At 41.4% G+C, this 16,560-nt stretch overlaps 1 protein-coding gene across 1 annotated transcript; it reads left to right on the top strand.

Annotated features, from left to right (window-relative positions):
* The first annotated feature begins 366 nt into the window (after positions 1 to 366).
* Positions 367 to 3,890, top strand: POPDC3 (popeye domain containing 3). The gene is made up of 3 exons (XM_009071920.1): positions 367 to 903; positions 2,650 to 2,758; positions 3,570 to 3,890. The coding sequence occupies exons 1-3, from the start codon at positions 413 to 415 to the stop codon at positions 3,888 to 3,890; spliced, it is 921 nt and encodes a 306-aa protein (XP_009070168.1). The 5' UTR covers positions 367 to 412.
* The last annotated feature ends 12,670 nt before the right edge of the window (positions 3,891 to 16,560 follow it).

The following is a 16,560-nucleotide window of genomic DNA, read 5'->3' as shown; positions in this document are numbered from 1 at the left end:
ATTGAATGCATACTAAGGTTTGGTCCTGGAATCACAGAGCTGCAAGGGGGATTGAAGGCTTGTAACGCAGTGTGTGGTTTTAGACAATAAAAGCTTTGGTAGAGTTTCATTGATGAAAATCATTCCATAAGTAATTAATCTTTTCTTCACCTGTCCAGATCAGATGAAGCTACAGATGACATGGCCAAAGGCAAAACAAAGCATGAACTGATGAAAAACAGCATCACCTTCTGAGAACGTTAGCTGCCTAGTTGCTGGAATTCCTAAGTGCAACTTCACTACCAAAAGAAACCCTGATGTTATGTGATCATTGAGCAGAGTTTGCAAGCATGGAAAAGCAAAGGACCTCACTAGCTGCATCTCATAAATAGAAGTTTCCAAGACTCAGCTGAATTGAAAAATTATTCCAGCCATGGGAGATAATGCAAGTTTTTGGGAAGGTTTGATATATGCACATCCTACATGTACCACCTGGAAGAAAGAGGCAGAGGGATCTATCTACCACCTAGCCAGTATTCTCTTTGTTGTGGGCTTCATGGGTGGAAGTGGATTCTTTGGGCTCCTCTATGTCTTCAGTTTGCTTGGATTGGGCTTTCTCTGCTCTTCTGTCTGGGCTTGGCTGGATGTCTGTGCTGCTGATATATTCTCCTGGAATTTTATACTGTTTTCTATATGCTTCGTCCAGTTCATTTATGTTACCTACCAAGTTCGGAGTGTTGCCTTTGACAAAGAATTCCAGGAGCTCTACAGTGCTCTCTTCCAGCCTCTGGGAATTTCCTTGACTGTGTACAGGAAGATTGTCTTGTGCTGCGAAGCAGAAGTCATAACCCTGGAGAAGGAACACTGTTATGCCATGCAGGGCAAAACACCTATTGATAAACTGTCCTTGCTTGTGTCAGGCAGGTTTGTATTGGTTTGTTCAGGTTTACTGCAAATATCTTCACTTTTTCATCCTTCTTGAAAATGAAAGCCAAAAAAAAATCCTGATTTGTGTATTGTTTATTTTCCAGTACAATAGATTAAATATTAATATGAGTAATATAAATATTAATGAGCTAAATACACTTGTCTAGGACAGCACTAGCAAAAAATGCTAAGCACAAAATCTGTAATAGCATAAAGAAATGGATTTGAAGTCGTTCTTTTCCAGACCACTGTATCACAGCACTTAACAGGTTAGGCAGATAAAGGGAACAAATGTGTGCTTGAGGCTGTGGTTTGCTATTTATCTGCTGCCTAGCTGATGAGCACAGCATCTGTCTCATTTTTCTTTACTAGTATCATCCAAAATGGGACTAAAATTTAGTTACAAAACTGAATATGCTGATATAAGCTCTGTTTAATGGAGTTCTTCACTTTGATACAGATTGTGTTTAGTTGCTTTCAAGGGAGCGGGAGACAATAGGGAGTAAGGGAGAGGAAAAGGTTTAAAAGCACCACTTCATTACAAGGGACATAGCTGAGCTCTATCAAGATTTGCAGAACAGGGTTTACAGTTACTGTATACTGTGGCCCTTAGTTAGATCCCCAAGGCAATAAATCTACCTGCTTGTACTCCCTACTTACAGAAGACCCTTCTGGCCACCTTGCCAGTGCTCTCCTGAAGGGAAGTACTAGCTTTTGTACTGTATACAAAGCAGCATACAGTACTAGACAGCCACAAGAGTAGGTGGCATATCCAGAGATGGTGGCCATGGGCTGTCTCTGATGGGACACTTTGTGGATGCATTTTGTTAACCTACTGCATGGACAGATGGAATTTGTAGGCAGCTTGGCACAGCTGATTTAGGACTACTTGCAGTGAACAATATGGATTGTAGGCAGTTGTCCTTAGTGACACCCTGGTTCAGAGCATTCTTGGCAGCTGTCTAGGAAGTATCTCATGGAGGTTGCTTTTGGTGATAGTCATACTAAAGGAGACATATCCATCCTTCTACATGCCAGTTAGTAATCATGCAGGGAGTTCCTGCTGCTCTTCTTTGCATGGTACAGGGTTGCTTGTGTGCCTTCAAACTTAAAAATAGAACATTTTTCTTTGGCATCTGCAGAAGGCCACAGCATTCACACAGAGATACCATACCTCTAGGCTGTTGTTATGGCTCCAGACAGTCCTGTGGCCATGTAATTCCTGTTAAACATGAAGAGAGTCCTACCTAACACATGGGGAACTCCTGCTTCCCACCCCCTGCTTCTGCCACTTTGTTCCCTCTAAGATGTGTATTTGTCAAACCTAGAAGTAAATCCCATGGCCTTCAAGGGAAGGAGACAAATGGTGTTATGGACATTGGTCTTCCACCTCTCCAGCGCACGCTGGGCTTTGAGTGACAAAGCTTTCCCATCGCTGCATGGACCTGCCTCAGAGAGAATAATATGACTTGAATAAAGCCTGGAAAGATTTCCATTTCAGTTGCATGCTTGTCTTATATTCTCTTGGCCTAAACAAGTTAGGTTAAAAAATAATAATTAGGATACTGTTGGCCAGTGCTTGCTTTTTCATGCTCTCAAAGTTATTTGTATTTAATCTCAATTATCTCTGATTTATCTCAGATTTAAATATAATTCCTCACATAATAGAAATAGCACGTTCTTGTTGCAGTCATTGCTGGTGTACAGGTAGTGCTAACAACTTAACACATCTTATCTTGGTAGGATCAGAGTGACAGTTGATGGGGAGTTTCTGCATTATATTTTTCCTCTTCAATTTCTGGATTCTCCTGAATGGGATTCACTGAGGCCCACAGAAGAGGGAGTTTTCCAGGTAAAAGTGAAAGGTTTTGAGGTGGTTTAGTACCAGAGTAAACTGTTTGAGTACTATTTGGCTTAGATATAAGTTCATTTAGTTGTGGGTTTTGTTTGTGAAATTATACAAACAAATGGCATTCTGAAGGGAAGTCCTGGACTGGTTTTGCTGTTTGCATCTTGTTACAACAATCATGTTTTTTTCTTAAAGCTAACCCAGGAGGTAGGCTCTGTTTGCATTCTTTGGCTGTGCCCTCAGCCAGCCCTGAGAAGCCAGGTTTGCACGAGCTGGGCAGAAACTGGTGCTGAAGGGGCTTCCCAATGGGAGATGAGCCAGGGAGAGATGTGTCTGCAGCACAGCTTGGCACAGGTTACAGCGTGGGACACGGTGTCAGTTGGGGCTGCCCCCTCTGGTCTGTGAGCCCTCCCACTGCTGTCAGTTGACCGACACACTGCCTGTGTGGGATCTGACGTCTCCTGTCACGAGGACACATGGCATTTGTCGAGAGCTTTCTTTAGATCTGCCTTTCCAGCTGAGGCTGCTGAGGGCAGAGCAGGGAGTGCAGGGCTGAGCCAGGGCATCCTGGCCAGGTAGACACAGGCGTAACTGTCGCTGAGGCCAACCAGATGTGATCATTTGGTCCATACCCTGTCACCCTTCTCACTTGTCTTTTGCATGCAGTAGACCTCCCAGAGCTCTCTGGCTAGATTAAAGGCTCTAGTTGCAGTAGGCAGGTCCTGCTGAGAGGGAGGGGGTGCCTTCTGAGCAAGGGCAGCAGCGACAACATCACAACCTTGTCACCTAGCTCTCCAATTTTTCTCTTCTCTAGGTAACACTTACAGCAGAGACAGATTGTCGGTACGTGGCCTGGAGGAGAAAGAAGCTGTATCTGCTGTTCGCTAAGCACCGTTTCATCTCCCGCCTGTTCTCAGTCTTAATTGGGAGTGACATTGCTGAAAAACTGTATGCCTTGAATGACAGGGTGCACGTGGGGCAAGGCTTTAGGTATGACATTCGGTTACCAAACTTCTACCACGTTGCCCTGCCAGAGACCCCTCCAGTGCAGCCCTCCCACCACCTGCAGCGAGGCTCCCCACGGCGCAAGCCCACGAGGGTTATAAACTGTGGCTCTTTCTTCACACAGTCCTAGGAAGGAAAGCTCTGCTGCAGCCACTCCCCAAAGTGATGAAGGGAAATGCCAAGTGGCAGAGGAGAAGAGCAGAAAGACAAAGCAGATCAAGACCCAGTCAAGCCAGATTTGACCGATAAGTGCCATTTATGTTTATTGGAGTAATTTGAATTCTCTCTCTAGAGCCAGCAGGTTGGCTGCTGCATTTTGACTGTGCAATATGTTTACTTTCTGTTGGTTCTCCTGTTGATCTTCATCTCCTTACATATAAACATATCATAAGTCGAAGTTTTATTGTAGCTGTGATGGCCTCTGTGTTGTGTTGGTTTTTTTAAAAAAAAGCAAGCCTATAGTATTTGTAATTATATTTTCCCAAATTTTTTGCCATGATGAACATATTTTGCCATGAAAACAAGTAAGTTGTCTCCAAAATACAGCAACTTTCTTGTAACATTTATATTCATGCCATGTGAGCATTGCTTGAATTGACACGAATAATATTGCAGGAAAAGACTAAGGACTGAATGTATTGGGTTTGTTTCTCAAAGAAAGGAAAGATTATGAAATGCACAGCAAGATTCTTAAAGAAACCCCAAACAATTCCGAGAAAACAAATACCCTCCCATGAGCAATTGTTTTCTCTCTGGCTGTCCTAAAGAAGTATGTGAAAACAAACAAATGTCATTGCTGGCATTCGAAAAGTAAAGCAGTTTTAACTGCTGCAAATATAGCTTAGGGAAATGAGTGTGTAGCATTTCTGCTAGAATGTGATGCCATAGGACCTAAGCTTCTGCAGTGTCATTGCCATTTGTGATGTGTACAATAAATAATGTTAACCAATCAGCTGCCAAACCATTGGAGTCTGCTGTGCAATGTTCTTTTTAGCTACGTTTGTCAGGAAGAGACTAAGAAACAGCTGCAGCAATAAATACGATTTTTAACTGAAACATTCTTGTTTAGCTTCTAGAGTCACTTTTCTGTGCCTATGAAATTCTCAATTTACAAGGTATTCTGTCCCTAATTCTGTGGTGTTTTAATGACATGAGGGAGCCCCAGCTTGCGTTTCAGTAGGAGAATTAGTTTCAATCCTTGAGGTCACTGTGCCTTTGGGGAGAAGTGTCTGAATGCCTTTGCTAACTCATCTTCCTGCTGCTATGCCTGATGCCTGCCAGTAATAAAATAATAAGAAGCATTACTCTTTTATGAGAATGGATTGCTGTTTGATCTATCTGGAAGTAGATCACATGTTTAATATTTTAAAATTGCTAGCTTGTTTGGTAGGATGACCAATGTGTGCTTGTCTGTGTGTGGATATATGTATGACTTTAGACCTTGTGAGTTGCTGCTGGAGGACTTAAAATGATGATACAACCTCATGTTTGAAAGGTAATCATGCAGTATGTCTACAAAAAGCTATTAGAAGGGATATGAAATATTACCTGTTTGAAGGACCTTCAGTCTAGAGCAGATAATGTTGTGTGAGTTTTGCTTTTAGCTTTCTGTTCCTTTCTCAGAGAGGAAAATCTGCCAACATAAATACCACAGCACACAATGTGATCATCAAATCATTCTTATAACCCTTCCATGCAGTGTATTCCATATGTATTACTTAAAGTGTGAAGTCTCTGAGTCACAGAGCTACTTTGTCTTGGTCAAAGGAGAATTGGGGAAAAATGCCAACAGTGAGTTCTTTGATGGTTTTTGAAGACCAGTTCAGAAGATAGCTAAGGCAAAAGTGCCAGGGGCTGGCAGCATGTAGTGAGGATGTACAGCTGTGTCTGCTCTCTTCCTATACTTTTAATGGTTAGGTGACAGCGTAGCTACCTGACTCCTTGGTGTGACTCAGCACAGGTATTCTCATGGAATTCAGTGCTGTGATTAGGATCATGTCCTATGTGTCAGTAGTGCCTGAGGTGCTCGTGGATGCTGGAAAGTAGTGCTGTGGAAAGGGACCTGGGGGTCCTTGTCAATGGCAAGTTGAATATGACTCAACAGTGTGCCCTGGCAGCCAGGAGGGACAACCGTGTCCTGAGGTTCATCAGGCAAGGCATTGCCAGCTGGTGAGGGAGGTGATTGTCCTGCTCTGCTCTGTGCTGGTCAAGCCTCACCTTGAATATTGTGTGGTTTTGGGCAGCACAATATAAGAAAGATATTAAGTTATTAGAGAGCATCCAAAGGAGGCAACGAAGGGTGAAGGGCCTTGAGGGGAAGACATATGGAGTGTGGCTGAGGTCACTTGGTCTGTTCAGCCTGGAGAAGAGGAGACTGAGGGGAGACCTCATTGCTGTATACAACTGCCTCACAGAAGGAAGTGGAGGGGGCAGCACTGACCTCTTCTCTCTGGTGACCAGTGACAGGACCCAAGGGAATGGTCTGAAGTTGTGTCAGGGAAGGTTTAGGCTGGATATTAGAAAATGGTTCTTCACCCAGAGGGTGTTTGGGCACTGGAACAGCTCCCCAGGGAAGCTGTCACAGCACCAAACCTGACAGAGTTCAAGAGGCATTTGGACAATGCTCTCAGGCACGTGGTGTGATTCTAGGGAATGTCCTGTGCAGGGCCACGACCTGGACTAGGTGATTCTCAAGCATCCCTTCCAACTCTGATTATTCTGTGATTCTGTGATGTTGTCACTTGGGCTGTGCCACACAATCTCTCTCTGCTGCACCTGGCTTAGCTGCTCTAAAAACCTTATGCTGTTTTTTAACAGGCCATTTCAAAATACCCCCCTCACACCTCTTGTTCTGATAAAATAACAAGAATTTGTGAATTCTTCATGCTCTAATATGTGTTGGACCAATATGAAGTTTATATTTAATGTTTTATGTGTTAATCTACAAAACATATTTTAGATATGTGAAAGAGATGTTATTCTAGATGGATATGTAATATAATTAATCGATTAATGCTCTCCTTGGTTTTCTTGGATATATGGATCTGGTGCATACATTCAAGGGAACTTGTCTTTACTAAATTCTGGCCCTACTAAAGAGCCTTGAGAAGACACTGTTAAAAATCCTTAGCCTTGAGAAGAGACAGCTCAAGGGTGACCTCATGGCTCTCTACAACTCCCTGACAGGGGCTGTAGAGAGGTGGGGGATGTCTTTCCTGCCATGGCTGCAGGGAGAGGACTAGAGGGAAAGGCCATGAGCTGAGACAGGGGAGATTCAGATTAGATGTTAGGAAAATTCCTTTCCCTGTTAGGGTGTTCAGGCACTAGAATAGGTTGTCCAGGGACCCTGGAAGTGTTTAAGAGGCATCTGGATCTGGCGCTGGAGTTTATGGCTTAGGGGTTACAGCAGTTATAGGTTAATGGTTGAACTTGATGATCTTAGAGGTCTCCTCCAACCTTGATGATTCTAAGATTAGCTAACTTGATCACCTTCAAAATAAGACCAAGGAGTCTTGTCCACCCAATTTCTATATCAAGCTTATATACTCTATTTAAACCATAGCATACTGCTTAGAAATATACCTGCTCTGGATTGATGGTACTTCATTACATACTTTGGTAATTTTTTTTCTTCTTTGTGACTGATACGTGCCTTGGTTACAACCTGGTTTCCAAAACAAGCCACTCTGATGCTTTTCTCTGCAGGAATTGGTTGTCAGAAATCTCTACTACACCATGTCTGAGTCAATATCTGAACATACTTTTAACTAATCTTGTTTAGCTGTTGCTACTGTGCTTTTTGGGCTTTGAGTCACTTTTAAAATATTGTTTCCAGTATCTGTTTGAAACATGAATAACAGAACATTTCAGCCGTAGAATTCAGGGCATATATATCTACAATAATATAAGTATACACAAAAGGCCTGGAAGCAATACAGCAAGCCCTTTCCACCTCTGTTTTGTTTAAATCTTGACAGCACTTCTAAAACATACTGTAAAATACACTCTGGAATGTGACTCATAAACCAGTGTTTTGGGGGAACTGTATAATCTACCTAAGTGAAGACATACACAGACTGATGTCACTGAAATTACACAAGCTTTTGTGATGTCATATACACCGAGTCATGAGAGAGCTGGGGTCACTCAACCTGGAGAAGAGAAGGCTCCAGGGAAGCCTTACTGTGGCCTTTCAGTACATAAAGGGGGCTTATAAGAGAGATGAGGACAGACTTTTTATATCAGATCCTGTTGTGATAGGCCAAGGGGTAATGGCTTTAAACTCAGAGGATTCAGATTAGATAGGAGGAAGAATATTTTTATGATGAGGGTGATGAAACACTGAAACAGGCTGCCCAGAGAGGTGGTGGATGCCTCGTCCCTGGGAACATTCAAATTCAGGTTGGATGGACCTCTGAGCAGCCTGGTCTGTTAGAAGATCTCTCTCCTTATTGGAAGGGGTTGGACTAGATGGTCTTTAAAGGTCCCTTCTGACCCAAACCATTCTGATTCTGTGATTATAGGTTGGTAAACATTTGGAGCTATATGAAGTTCTGCCTTGACCATCATCAAATTTGTGCCTATGTTACTACTCAGGAATAACTGTCAGTGAGGTGATCAGTCTCCTTCACAATCAGTTTAAGTGAATGGCTACTTGAGTCCATGCTGCTATCAACAAATCCTTTTCTTGATCTGCATTGATTTCCCCTTTACTCACATTTTACATTTTTCACCAGTTCCATAATCTTCTGTGGGATTATGTCTACATTTGTATACTACTATAGGTAAGAGTGGCAGAATCTGATGCACATGATGATTTGTTCATTCATCAGCATCAGTTGATCTTCCAGAGCTTTTGTAATTGTGGACATCATGTTGGAATTGCTGTTACAGCCTCAAATTTATTGCACAAACTAAGAAAATATATGGCCTAGTGCAGTCCAGACAGGGCAGGGAAGGGGGAGAAAGAGAATACTCAATTTCATACAGGTTTTAGCCGGAAGAGGTTTGTTTTCAATTGGGCTTGTGGCAAATTAATTTATTGGATGCAGTAATGTATAGTGTGAGCTTCAAAGCAAATCTTGCCTATTTAGGGGCATGGGACTGACCCTGCAATTCTTTCATCATGTAGTATTTTCTTAACTAGTAGTACTGTAAGTACAGGTTCCATCATGCAACTCTGCTCAAAACTACAGAATAAGGAGGGAGAATGGATCCCAACATGCTGTTAGAGCTAGTACACTATGCAAGACAAATTTTAAGTGCTTAATGAAAGAGATTATTTTAATCAGCTGCGTATGATAACAGAGGCTGGACTAGGTGACTGAGGAGAGCCAGTGGGGTTCTAGATTTTTCAAGAAGGAACTACCCTGCAACAAACCATCAAGTATGACAGTGATCAAAGGAAACTCAGTAATGGGAAGAATTATGGCAAACTATACATATAGAGATATGACTCCCACTAGGATAAAGCTGGGAAAGCTGAATCCATGCTTGGATGAAATTGGTGTGGTTTTACCATACCACAAAAACAGGCATGTGCTTTTAGTATATAAATAACATGTTGATCCTACATTTTTAGAGAAAAAAAAAAGTGCTCTACACTTTTGGATCATTGTAAATGATAAATATAAGACATATTTGATCTCATTGCACAGGAAAAATTAAAATCCAGTATTGTGTTGCTCATATAAACAGATGTTGCAAACCATGTGCTAAAAGTGAAACAAATCTGCAGCTGTTTATGTAGAAGAAAACTATTTAAATAAAAAAGAAAAAATTAGCATCTATGTGTTGAATTCGGGCATGAACAGATTAAATATTTTTCTTTCTATTCCTGTAATAATTGCATATTTTTCCACCATTGAGTGTTACCATATAACAGATATATTTTACTATACAAGAAAATAAATACTGCAATAAGGTGATTTGTCAGTCCCTCTTGAAAATACTCACTTTGTTTACATTACTATGCATTAAAATATAAGAGGTACGGGGCTTCTGAGGAAAAGTACCTTTTTTTCTGTTTGTCTATTACATGTTAATTTTCCTTTCTCATAGATTTTTGTATCCTTTCAGTTTCTGCTTACTGTAATTCTGGTTCTGTTGGAATCTAAAGAGTTAGTTGAACTTGATATGTAAATCAAGCCACCTCATGCTGATGACTCAAACCATGTAGGTGAAGCTTCATCAGTGTAGGAGAAAGGCAGCAGAAGCATGTGGTCTTTGAGCTCTAAATTTGGGGTCACATCTCAAGCCATGGCTAGCAAAGCCTTCCTAGAGGGTAGCTCTGCAGGGGATTCTGCCAGCGAAGGGTTCAGACACAAATCATCACTCTGAAAGCTACAAATGTTGTCAAACATTTTCCTGGACTGGAAAAAACATGGGACATTCCCAAAAGCTTGTGGGGGCAGAAGGATTTTATAGCAGTTCTTCTGCCATGGATTCACAGGCAATTTTTTTTCAGTTGTCAGTTCCACTGCAGCTCCTCATTTGAGGGATCAGTGGTGTATTGTGGGGACAGGACCGTTTTGCTATCTGAGTGGGGTTTGGGAGACAAATGATGAAAGATGAAGATCTGGGACATCAAAGTCATATAAATAGACAACTGCAATAAAATAATGGTGGTAAATAGCTAATTTAGCTATGAGTGCCATAGTTTTCCTTGTATCCACTAGTAACTCTCCACTCAAACTTTTCTAAATTTGGGGGAGGTAGAATAATTTTCTGGGAGTAAGGTACATTAGGCTAAGAAAGACACTGAAGCCAAAAATCCCATGTAATGGATGTCATCGTGTAGAAGTGGGCAGCATTCTTTTACACTGGGATAAATGAAAAATACCTTATTCCATAGCAAAAGTGAGGCAAGCCAGTTCATATGTGCCAGGATACACAAGGATGGGTATCAGCAGTTCCTACAAAACATCTGTTGCGCTGGAAATCCTTAGTGTGCTTTGTGCTTCTAACTCATGTTAAAATCTTTAAAGCTTTTAGTGAATTCAGCTGTAGTAGCTATCCTGTTTTACTGAGAGATTTAACTTAGATGTTTTGAGTACTTATTTTGAATATGAAACAAAACTGTCCTGTTTTCATTTACAAAAGGGTCCTCTCAGATGATATTTTGAAGCAGATCTCCCTAGTGAGGGGAGTGGAGTACTTCTTAAAAACAAGTTTCTCTCTGGGTCTCCATTGTCTTGTTCGGTTATGGCTTTTCTAAAACATAGTGTCCTTTCAGTGCATATGCTAATTATTTAAAGAATTAATGAGTAAGCATTAGTAGAAAAAATACAATAAATACTGATACATAACACATTTTTATATTGATTTTGATCTTACAAATTATTAGTACCTTTGGTTTACCATAACCTTTGCCATTCTAGTTCTGAAAGTGCTTTATACAGTGCTATATGTACTTAAGCTACATGCAAAAGCAATAATCATATATATGTATATTTATTGCAGTCTGTATCCCTGTTCTTAACAGGTTTGTTTATTATGATTTTCTTTACAGAACATTAAGCAGAAGTATAATAAACATTACTCACAAGTCTGGTCTTATTTATTCATTGAAATTAGAGGGAAATATATTGGGTTTAATTCTGTGTTTACCTTTACTCTCAAAGGTCAGGGTACCAAGGAGCAGTTGCAGCATGATGTAACTCAGCACACATGAACATAGTCCTGTAGGAGATGCACAGCTAAGTGCAGCATCAGGCTGTGCACAGCAGCACAGTAAATTCAGAGCAGATGCTCCTTAGCAATTGTTTGATGCTGATCCTTTTGAAATGGCAGAGGAAGCAGCTAATTCAGAAATTGGGTTCTCATTATCACCTTGGTTTATGCTCAAAACAAGGAGTATTTCAAAGTCTAGGACTGCTAATCTGATCAAGTGTTTAAAATGCTCTTGCTTGAGCTAGATCAACCCATTCCTGTGCATTTGGACCAAACTTGTGCATTCCTGGTTTGCTTATTGCTCCTAACATCTGTTCTTAGCATTTATTTTGTCTTACTTTCTTCCCCAGTAGGTTCCTTTATGGGGGATTATCTATTTTCTCCCCACTCTTGCTCTCTTCTCTCTGTGTCTTTTTGCAAAAAATAAAAATTAACTTATAAAAGCTGCCTCATCCCTATTCCAAGTTCTTCTACCTTTTCTAACCCCTCAGAGCGTGGAGTACCTTCACTCTAAAATCCTACATGCTTTTTTGTTCCCCTGTTTAAATAATTCCTTAGGCTCATCTTCTGGCTCCCTCCACTTCCTCTTTGTCCTCCTTCCTCAAGTTGTTAAGTTAGATGTTTTGTTCTTTTTTGTCTGTTTGTTTGGTTGGTTTGTTCTATCTTTCTGGATATGTTAAGCACTTGTTATTTAGTTCCTTTTCTTATCTTTAAATAACATGCTTATAAATAATTTTTAAAATTCCAAGAAAATGGCAGTTGATAATGATGCTAATATGCAACATCCTGGAGATTCAATCCTAGCCATTGCTTCTCCAAAATAGCCACTGGTAAATATTCAAATGCAGGGCTAAAAAGGACTAATGCTGCCACAAAACATTAAATGGCATTGTGTTAGCACCCAAAAGCATGCAGACATTTGTATTCTGACAATTCCAGCCTCAGTAAATTTGCAAATGACACTAAGTTGAGTGGGAGTGTCAATCTGCCTGAGGATAGGAAAGCTCTACAGAGAGACCTGGACAGACTTGATCAGTGGCTGAGGAGAACTGCATGAGGTTCAGCTAGAGTCTGGAGAAAGAGTGGATTGAGTGTTGCTCATCAGAAAGGGACTTTGGAGTGCTGGTGACAGCAGCTCAGTATGAGCCAACAGTGTGCACAGGTGGCCAAGAAGGCCAATGGCATCTTGGCCTGGATCAAGGATAGTGTGGCAGCAGGACTAGGGAAGTGATCATGCCCCTGGACTCAGCACTGGTGAGGTCACACCTAAGTGCTGTGTTCAGTTTTGGGCCCCTCACTTGAAAAATGACATTGAGGCACTGGAGTGAGTCCAGCCAAGGGCGACGAGGCTCAGAAAAGGTCTAGAACACATGTCCTGTGAGGAAGGGCTGAGGGAATTGGGCTTGTTTAGCTCTAAGAAGAGGCAGCTCAGGGGTGACCTCAGGGCGCTCTACAACTCCCTGACAGGGGTAGGAGAGAGGTGGGGGATGTCTCTCCTGCCATTGCTGCAGGGAGAGGACTAGAGGGAATGGCCATGAGCTGAGAAATAGGAGACTCAGAAGAGATGTTAGGAGAAATGTTTTGCCTGTTAGTGTGTTCAGGCACTGGGATAGATTGCCCAGGGAGGTGGTGGAGTCACCATCCCTGGAAGTGTTTAAGAGGTGTCTGGATCTGGCACTGGAGGATATGATTTAGGGTTTAGGGGTTACAGCAGTGACAGGTTAATGGTTGGACTCGATGATATTAGAGGTCTCCTCCAGCCTTGATGACTCTATGATTTTAATATCCATGATTCCTTTGTTTTATACAGACTCACATAAATTCACAGGGATCTCTCCAGAGAGAATGTTGTGAGCTGCAGTTTGAAATAGATTTACTTCAGGATTAGCACAGACATCTCTGCATGATTATTTTGAACTTTCTTTGTGTGTGGAAGTTGTCCAAAAAGGGAACAGAAAAATCACAGCCAGTTCACCCAGTGCTGCCAAATCTGCTGCAGCAGGGACCCGTAAGAAATGAGCTGTCACCCAGTGAGGGGACAGATGCAAAAGCATAGCTCTATTATTTGTCCTTCAGTTTGAGGTAAAGTAAGAGCTGCCTCATGTGAACTTGTTGTTAACAGTTTGAGTTCCAGACAATTGATGTGGTATTTCTCTATTTCCAGAAAGAGGCAGGTCCCCTGGGGAGAGGCTCCCTGTTATTCCCTGATGCCCTTAGCAAGCAGCCCTGGCAGGACAGTGGCAAGAGTGCCATGACCCTGCTTTAGGAAATCCAACCCCTTTTATATCAGCTCTCCTGTTCTGGGGGGAGAACCATGTGATTTATGTAGAGCTAGAGCAAGCAGAGCAGGCCCTTCCATCAAGTCCCAGAAAAATCACTTGAAAGCAGTTCATAGAAATTGTTCACTGAGCAATTTCAAATAATGAACATACAAAATAAAGTGTCAGCAGGGAACTGCTCACACATAATTTGGGAACAGGGATAATTGTTCAGGGTGATTGAATAAATTGTTTACCGTGCAGAGTTTAGATAACTTTAATAGCAAACAATTTTACTCTGTCCTTAAACCTCAGGATTGTGTACCCTTTGGATAAACATCTAGGGCAACCAGTGCATCTGTTACAGCCTGGATACTTCGACAGATCATTTTAGAAGAATGTTGGCTCCTGGCTCTAAGTTTGCAATAATCAGTTACTATACTATCAGTCAAATATTTGGAAGCCCTGGGATATGGTGTTTTGTATCTCCAATTTGAACAAAAAGATAGCCCTTCCTGTGTAAACATGAGACATCCTCCCTGCAGGTGTTGTGTTGGAAGAATTGCCTGACTATACATCAGAAAGTGTTTGTTGGAGGGTCTGAGGTAGAAATGCACTGGAATGCACATACTCCTGTTAAACAAACCTCCAGAATATTAAAGAACTGTGAGAGTGTTTGTCATTCACAACCTCTTCCATACTAATTTCTTTCTAATAAAACATAATTCTTCAGGATGCTTTCAGGCAATACCCATATAAGTAAATTTTCTGTGGAAAATATGTGTAATCTTTCAGTTCTACAGCACATAATATCTGCAGCTGGGATGGGTTTTGCCAGTGCATTTCATCCCACTCCAGACAGTTGTCAAACACACAGAGGATTAATCGCTTTCTAAAGGAGCCCCTTACAGTGTCTATAGAGAGAGTTTAAAAGATTAGTTTAGAGTAGATGCTGAGTATGCTTCCTGAAACTATAAATGGAAACATTTCATAGATCTTGCCATTGTCTGAAAATAGCCCTGTCAGCCCAGCACATCTGGGAAACCAAATACAAAGCATTTGTTCTCTTTAGTGAAAACGTTGCCTAAAAAAGGCTGCAGAATCTCATTTGGAAGAGGTTTGTGATTTTACAAAAAGTTACTGTATCATCTGCTTATTAAAAGTCTTCTGGTGCCCAGCTAGGCTGAACGGAGAGGCGGGAGATGGAGGTTCTGGTCTCAGCTGTGCTTCGAAGCTCCTGCCTGACCTCTGCAGAGGTCCAACACCTCCCTGCATCATCAGCACTGTGATATTTTCCCTGGAATGCAGAACAACAGGCAGGCACCAAGAGGTCAGGGTAAACTGCTGAGGATCACAAAGCAGGTTGCTGGAGATAAGGAACAAGGCTGAGCAATTTGCAACATCCATGTGGCATTTTCTACTGTGGACTATTACTGTGGAAAATAACTAACTGGAGAAAGTGCTTCGGCTATCAAGACATTAATAGCAGAAGAGACACGCAGCAGAGAGGAAACCTGCATCAATGAACAGCTGGAACACCATTAGACCTGTCTCTGCTAACAAAATGCACCGATTCAACACAAATCTCTAAAACCTGATCTGGCTGGCTGAAACCAACTCCTCATTTCATGTAGATGCAAACAGCTTTTATGTCTTGCCTCTGACAGATTAATTTATATCAGCAGGCTTTGATGAACTTGTATTCTATTGACACAGACAGGAGGTTAAACCAACTCTTTAAGTCTTTATAGTGGTTTAACAGTAGAACATTACACTAATTCAATTAAACCAACCCATTCTCCTGTGGTACATAAGAATTTGTTTTAAGAGGATAAACACCATTTAATACATTTTAGTTAGAGAATGTTTGTAATCTATGTAACAATAGATAATGTTATCTATGTTATCTAGTATTATCTATGTCATCTATTATTATCTGTATAATTAAAAGCTATGTAAAGTTATGGCCATTAATATCTGCCTAGGACCATATGCTATTATCTGTATAAAATTAATGCCATTTATTCTATTAGTGAAAGTTTTTCTTCTGCACAGCACAAGACTAGAGACCATCAGAGCCATGTCTACATGCTCCATCTGCTTCTGGCCCTCCTGGAGAGACAGGATATAGGGGGAGCTCTCAGACCCTCTCTCATTTCTCTTTCTGCTGTCAGCTGTACTAAATGCCACCATCTATATCACCCATGTAGTCTTGGTTCTTGTCACTGTACCACAGAGGAGAAATGGCATTTAATCATGAATATACTGAAATGTAAAGAACCTGAGACTGGCTGCAATCAGGACAAAGTTCTACACCCTCACGTGGCTGCAAGTATTATTAGTTCATTGCCAAGCTTTCCTAACAAAGATTTCTTTGTGTTAGGCTAAGCAGATGCTGTTTACCATCAAGGCTTCCCCCAAAATTAGAAAAGACCGGGAGGGTAATGAGAGAAGTACAAAGACTTTATAGATGACACAACTAGTACAACAAACTGTGCTTCTCCAATGCATAACATTCAGTAACATGCTAGAAAATGCTTACATGTCAGTTTAGATTGGGATAGGAGCTCTCTGACAGGCTGCTTTGTGCTGCTTTTGGAAGCTACTTGGCTTTGCTCCAGCAAGCATGGCTGAATACTATCAATCTCAAACACATGCTAGATGCTATCACTCATGACCATTCCTGTAGCCATGCTATCCTGACTCGCCCTTCCTACCCTTTTTCCAGCTCACTTAGTCTGCATGTCTCGGAAAGTCAAGTACATCCATAAAAATGGATGGCCAGTCAGAGGAAACACAGTCCCAAATCAAGTCCTTCATAGTATAGTTTGGCAAATGAGGTCTTATACCAAGCAGCAGGATTCATAAAAC

Source organism: Acanthisitta chloris, unplaced genomic scaffold, assembly GCF_000695815.1.
Source record: "Acanthisitta chloris isolate BGI_N310 unplaced genomic scaffold, ASM69581v1 scaffold12320, whole genome shotgun sequence".
NCBI lineage: Eukaryota > Metazoa > Chordata > Aves > Passeriformes > Acanthisittidae > Acanthisitta > Acanthisitta chloris.
The sequence above is the reverse complement of the archived record's forward strand: the minus strand, read 5'-3'. Positions and strand labels throughout refer to the sequence as shown.

Bases quoted from the DNA above. Each gene is read 5' to 3' on its own strand.
- POPDC3 (XM_009071920.1), top strand. From the start codon at position 413: ATGGGAGATAATGCAAGTTTTTGGGAAGGTTTGATATATGCACATCCT. The intron at 904-2,649 runs GTTTGTATTGGT...TTATCTTGGTAG, and splicing joins TCCTTGCTTGTGTCAGGCAG to GATCAGAGTGACAGTTGATG. The intron at 2,759-3,569 runs GTAAAAGTGAAA...TCTCTTCTCTAG, and splicing joins CAGAAGAGGGAGTTTTCCAG to GTAACACTTACAGCAGAGAC.